This window comes from Antennarius striatus, chromosome 17, assembly GCF_040054535.1.
Source record: "Antennarius striatus isolate MH-2024 chromosome 17, ASM4005453v1, whole genome shotgun sequence".
NCBI lineage: Eukaryota > Metazoa > Chordata > Actinopteri > Lophiiformes > Antennariidae > Antennarius > Antennarius striatus.
The window spans coordinates 16,540,644-16,546,643 of NC_090792.1; the positions used below are offsets into that span (position 1 = coordinate 16,540,644).

Below are 6,000 nucleotides of genomic sequence, written 5' to 3' on the forward strand. Positions count from 1 at the left end.
CAAATCATCTTGCTTACGGTATTATATATTGAATTGTGTCATCAACAAATGCACTAATCCCTCGCTCATTCGCACTTCAAGATGAGTGGCTTCACTACATCGTGGATTTTTAATAGGTAGTCACGTGATACCGTACGCGCATGCTACTGGCTGACAGCACCCGGAAGTGAGTTGCGTTCAGAGATTCACGGAAACACAGAAGTGCTTTAAACAGTCTATAAGGGTTTGGGAAAAGGTAATGCAGATATAAGGTGGTTTAATATCAGCATGGGGAGGGTTCATAAATGTTTAAATTACCATAAATAATAGTTTGTCGCTATATGGGAGAATTTTGTTTTTTAACCGCGAGTAACGAAGGATTACTGTACTTACAGATCCAACTTTGCACCACTGATACCAAAATTAATATTTTATTAATTTATTATTATCTTATTAATAGTATCATATTGTTGTGGCTCCAAAAACATGTATAGTGACCCTTTACGTCACTGAATGAATGTTACCGACAGCAAAAAAAGTGACTTTCATAATGACATTAACAAGTCATCGGTATACGATCAGTCAAATCATGGTACATTAAGTAAAGCTTTGAATCTGTAGTCCAGACCAACCATCTGGCAACGTACTAGACAGAAATCCATCACGGAGGAGGCAGAAACAGCAGTTTCGTCACACTGACATTCATGGCATAAAAGCCACACGCTTAAATGTTGCCAGTCTTCTCAAAAGGCATTTCTAAATCCAACACAGTCCTGCAACACGAGGAAGAAAATGTCACTGCAACAACTCTAGCAGGGAAAACAGGTTGAGGAAACACTACCAGTCAGGAATTCAGCTTGTAATTTCTAGCACTGTTGGGAGCTTCTATTATTTTCTTCCAGAGATAAGATCATTCTCGTGGAGTGAATAATGAAGCTAAGCAAGGACTTCTTTAAAAATCCAAGTGGACTGGAAAATTAATCAGTGTATAATTACCTAGTGAGGAATAGTAATCAGCAGTCAGCTGTAGTTGCAACACTTTAATTTCTTTTTGGGTAACTTTGCAGAAGAGTTCTGAAAAATCTGAATGCAAACCGCACTCAGTCAGCGTGACGCTATCAATTAGCTACTGAGAATGTAAAAGGAGACGTATCATTAAATCAGTTATTTAAATCGAACAACCTTTCGGCTGTATTGAAGCATCATAAATATTATTTTAGGATATTTAATCTTCAGTTTGACAGGTTTGCTTCCCATCGTCGTCATCAGAAAAGCACTCCTGATCATGTGCGAAGACCAACCAATCACATATGAGAAAATACGCTTCATTTCAATATGGTAATTTTCCTCGGTATGGTAATCCAATCAATTGAAGGTTGAGCGATGGATTCCAATGCCCCACAATCTGCTTGTTGAGGCATCCTCGAGTAAGATACCGAACGCAAGTTAGCGGCTAGTAGAAGTTAGCACCTCACCTTAACAACAGGGAAGGTATTTAATCTTTTTTGGTCACGTTATCAATTCCTTTAAGTAAGTAAATCAATATTTAGTTGTTGAGATAACAGCGGGACTGCTGGATATGGGTTCTACCAGTAGAGGTCGCTGTGGAGGACTTGGCAGCCACATCAAACACCAGGAAGCTGGGACAAATTGGAGTCTGTGGACCATCAGATCTCATCCAGGCTGAATGATAAGTACTTAAAGCTATGTATTACAAACAGATCGGCTGTTTGCACCCCCAAATTACAATAAAATCAACAGTAAATGCCCTTTGCCGTCTGCTGGGCCTCTTCATAGGATGTGATGCTGGCCCTCACCACCAACGTGGAAGGCCCCTGCAGCTTAATGCCTTCTCAAATGGTTCACACCTTCCCTTCACAACTGCTTCCCCAATGAAGAGACAATAATCACAATATCATGCTGGTAAAAATATACATGCAGCCTTGAAACAAGACGCACCCCAGGCTTATGAATACTCCTTCGACCTGTGGTTGTAACAAAAAAACCCTATGGATTGTCGCAAAGGGCAAGATGGGATGTGTTGATTTAATTCGTACCACTTAAAAAAGACTAATATGCAGATGAACCTGGTCAGCTAATTAGACTAATGACTGCAGAATGTTCAGAGCTGTGAGGGCAGATAATCACTGAAGAATCACAAGACTGTGCTGTAAATATGCTAATTTAAATCCGAAGTAAATAGATGCTTGTTTTCCTGAATTTAGATCACCAAAGTAGCAAAACATGCAAAAACACACCACGCTAACCTTGCATACATTCATTTAATTCATCTCACTTCATCACAAATACACCTTAGACCAGACGGATAATATTGCAACCTTGGACATCACAGGCATTTTAAATGCCCTGTTGAGCCCGGCGGGTTGTGGAGGAGCATTTTTTATTTGAAGCAGAAGCTCAAAGAGTGGGATGCAAACGTATATACACGGAATATTAAAAACAAAAAAGGTCCTAATATGGAACACTGTTGTTTGGTGCTCAAAAGTGTTACCGGCTAACACTACAAGAGTTTCAAAATGTTAACCTAGTCGTGTCTCATCGAATGCACTGCAAGATCAGAAGAATGGATTTCATTATGATCCTTGTGCCGGAGGGAACAACGAATGCAAAGAAAGCAGTGAGAGAAGAAACTGTTTGAGAAGTCAACATGGTGATCAATGCTGGATAATGTTAGCTGGAGCATTTACCGTTGCTCCAGTGTGACCCTCTCATTCGGCTGTGGTTGTCCAATTCAAAAACTTAGAATGTAATAGTCCAGATTTTGACTTTTATAAAATCATTGGGGTCTGCAGAGCAAATAGAGAAGTCAAGACTGGATCCATAAAGACCACCCGATATTCTGGGACCCCTGAAGTTCCTAACCAGATTGCTCCGCCAATCAGGGGTGCATCAGGACTTCCCAGGGCTTAGTGTGATCCCGGCCTTCAGATAAGCATAGTCGTAAAACATGCTCCGTGAGTATTTGGTAAGAGATTCCCGGGTGAACTGATGCTGCTTTCAATGGCACCACGCAAACGTCAGCTTTCAGTTTTTACACACTCAAGCGCTTTTTATGGGGTACTAAAACAAAACGCGATCCGTTAATCAAATGTTCTTTTTATAGCGTTGGGTGTTTTACTTCGACTTTAAGTGGCGCTGTAATATTTGCGTGACAAATCACACGACGTCCCAAACGAATTAAAGCAATATAGAATTGCAAATATTTACACTTAATGGCAAACATGAATATATAGTAAGAAATCATTTTAGTCTTGTGCTGATTGGAGCCCCATCCTTGCCGTCCACATCGCGCCTACTCAGGTTTTGAAACAAAATTTCCTCGTATGTTTTGGACTTTCCATCAAATTTTTAAGGTGCACTTGGTTCCTGACATTTCTCACAGCATTTTATACAACATCTTCTACTTTTGTTCTCCACTCACTCGGATTCAGACCTACCACCTTCCTCCTGCCCTGTCAAACCTTCAGGCTAAGATGCGTTGGCTGTTTTGTTCCTACCAACCACCCCCCCTCCTGCCATGTGGGGGCTGATGGACGGAATCATGAGGCCCTGGGTGAGAGACTCTCTACCGTTTGACACATCTATTTGACAAGGTGAGAATATCTGCAGAGAAAAAGATGAGCCCTAACTACCCCGGAATCCCTTCAACATTCCCCCTTCACTTACCCACTTCAGTCATGTCTTCCATGACAGCGCAGGCGCGCTAACACACCTTTAACATATGATGCGGAAAGTGAGAGGAGACAGGGAGACGTAATACCATCGCTATCTTGTGAGGAAAGGTGTCGAACAGGAAACATGAGTGTGTGCGTGTGTGTGTGTGTGTGTGTGTGTGTGTGTGTGTGTGTGTGTGTGTGTGTGTGTGTGTTTGTTTGTTCAGGGGTTCAAAGTGATGAAACATCTTGTCTGGAAGCTCCAGAATTTTCAATAACCTCCCAATATGCAAGACTGCTTTCAGTTTGGTGAGTGGCTGAATCCACAGCTGCAGGAAAGGGAAATGGAGTCTGAGATGTCATCATCAATGCTATAAATCTCTTAGATACAAAGTCTTACATCCATAGGTCTCCATTTCCAGGGTGTACACACTTTGCTGGAAGGTCTTCTTTTTTTTTCTTTTTTTTAATTATTATTCTTTTTGGTGGAAGAATTTGGCAGCAGAGTGCAGCAGGATCAGAAAAAAGTAAGACTTTTTTTTTTTTTTTTTTTACCACCGTTGAATTTTAAATCAGAGCAACCAAAAGAAACTCCGACATTAGAAATGACTGGCAGCAGCTCTCACAGAATGACAAGTGGACCGGTACCATGATTAATGGATTAGATGGAGGAGAAGATGTGTGTGTGTGTGTGTGTGTGTGTGTGTGTGTGTGTGTGTGTGTGTGTGTGTGTGTGTGTGTGTGTGTGTGTGTGTGTGTGTGGATCCAGGAAAAGTGACCGCTATCACCGCTCACACACACACACACACACACACACACACACACACACACACACACACACCTACACACCACTTTCTGCTCCTCTACCACGAACACGCAGAATTGCGCGCTCCTGCGCATACGCGCGCACCAAACAGCCGCTCCGTCTCCATCATTGACGTACAGACAACACAATCACCTGCAAAGGCAGACGCAGGTGCGCAAAGCACGCACACGTGTGCATGCGCGCACACAAACACTTTAACACAGACTTATCTGCATAGGAATTTTCGCAGTAAGATGGGGGGGGGTCTAGCAACAGCGGTGGCTTTTTTTATTTTAAGATTTTTCATTTCTTAATCTACTGTTATTTGAAGGAAGGGTATGCAACCCCCCTGGATGCAGTGGGACACATAAGATACCCTCCGTGGCTGAGAAAAGACATGCATGAATTTTCTGTGAGGTCTATGGGGGTTAAAAAAAAAAACAAAAAAAAAAAAAAACGGAACCGGAGAGCATCCGTTAACGTTAACACAACCGGTCAGCTGTACACGAAATGTAAAGGTCTCATCATGCAACTTTGGCATAAACCAATAGAACAAGGAGTCGGTCAAGACTTGCACTAATAAGCACCAGGTTCGGAGTGACAGCAGAGCTGCAACGACCATCTGCAGAACAGCGCATTCATTTTCTTTCTTTTTTTTTTTTTTTGCACAAGTTCACCAACACTACATCACATTGAAAGTGGTGTTCAACTTACCAATAAGAACCAGCTGCAGCAAGTACAGTCCGAGGAAGTCCATTACGGAGCGCGACATTCATTCAAATGGATCCAATCCCGGGGCGAGTGGCGACGTGCGAGAATTAAAAAAAAACAAAAAAAAAAACCCTCTGTTGAAATTGGCACCGAAATTAAGAGGAAAGAATCGCAGCTATTTCTCAAGTGATGACTGGCCACTCACGCTGACGCCGGAGTCCACAGCATTACATGAAAAAGCAGAAGCTGAGCAGAGCATCATTTTTTAACAGTCAAACTTTTGTCATGGAGGGAGGAAAAAAAATGGGTTACAGCTGCGTAAGATCAAGCCACTGATTCCAAATCAAAGAAATGCCAATGAGGAGGGGGAAAAAAAACAGTTCGTTCCTTAGATGAAGGAAATCTTACGCGTGTTGAACATCCCTGGCCGTTTCATACGTCCTTTTCGAGCGTCTGCTTCCCTCTCTCCTTCGCCTCCACCTGCGCACCGTCTAGAAACTGCGGATGAATCACAGGGGCGCGTTGCCGTGCGCACTCGGACCTACAGTCTCACAGCCCCCCGTGTGCGCCCGCTCCCAAACGGACGGGTCGGGTCTTCGCGCTCGTTTAAAAAAAAAATAAAAAAAATCCAATCTGGGCTAAAGTTGAAAAAAGGACAAGTTAAATCGATAGTCTATTTCATACTGCCGCGGAATGGAAACAATAAACCTGCGTAAAATGGTGCAGACGCTGTGAGTGGGTAGACCACAAACACACTTTCCGAAAGTGGGTTTTTGCACCCCCCCCCCCCCTCTCCCCTCATAAATTAGAAACTGTCTCAGTAAATTTACA

General features: G+C 42.6%; 1 protein-coding gene across 1 annotated transcript in view; it reads right to left on the reverse strand.

The window, feature by feature from the left end:
- The window catches only part of gfra4a (GDNF family receptor alpha 4a), a 98,778-nt gene extending 93,367 nt beyond the window's left edge, over nt 1-5,411 (reverse strand). Inside the window, exon 1 of the mRNA XM_068339264.1 lies at nt 5,173-5,411. Coding sequence (XP_068195365.1) covers nt 5,173-5,230 — 58 coding nt within the window. The 5' untranslated portion in view covers nt 5,231-5,411. The remainder of the gene's footprint in view (nt 1-5,172) is intronic.
- Between the last annotated feature and the right edge of the window lie 589 nt (nt 5,412-6,000).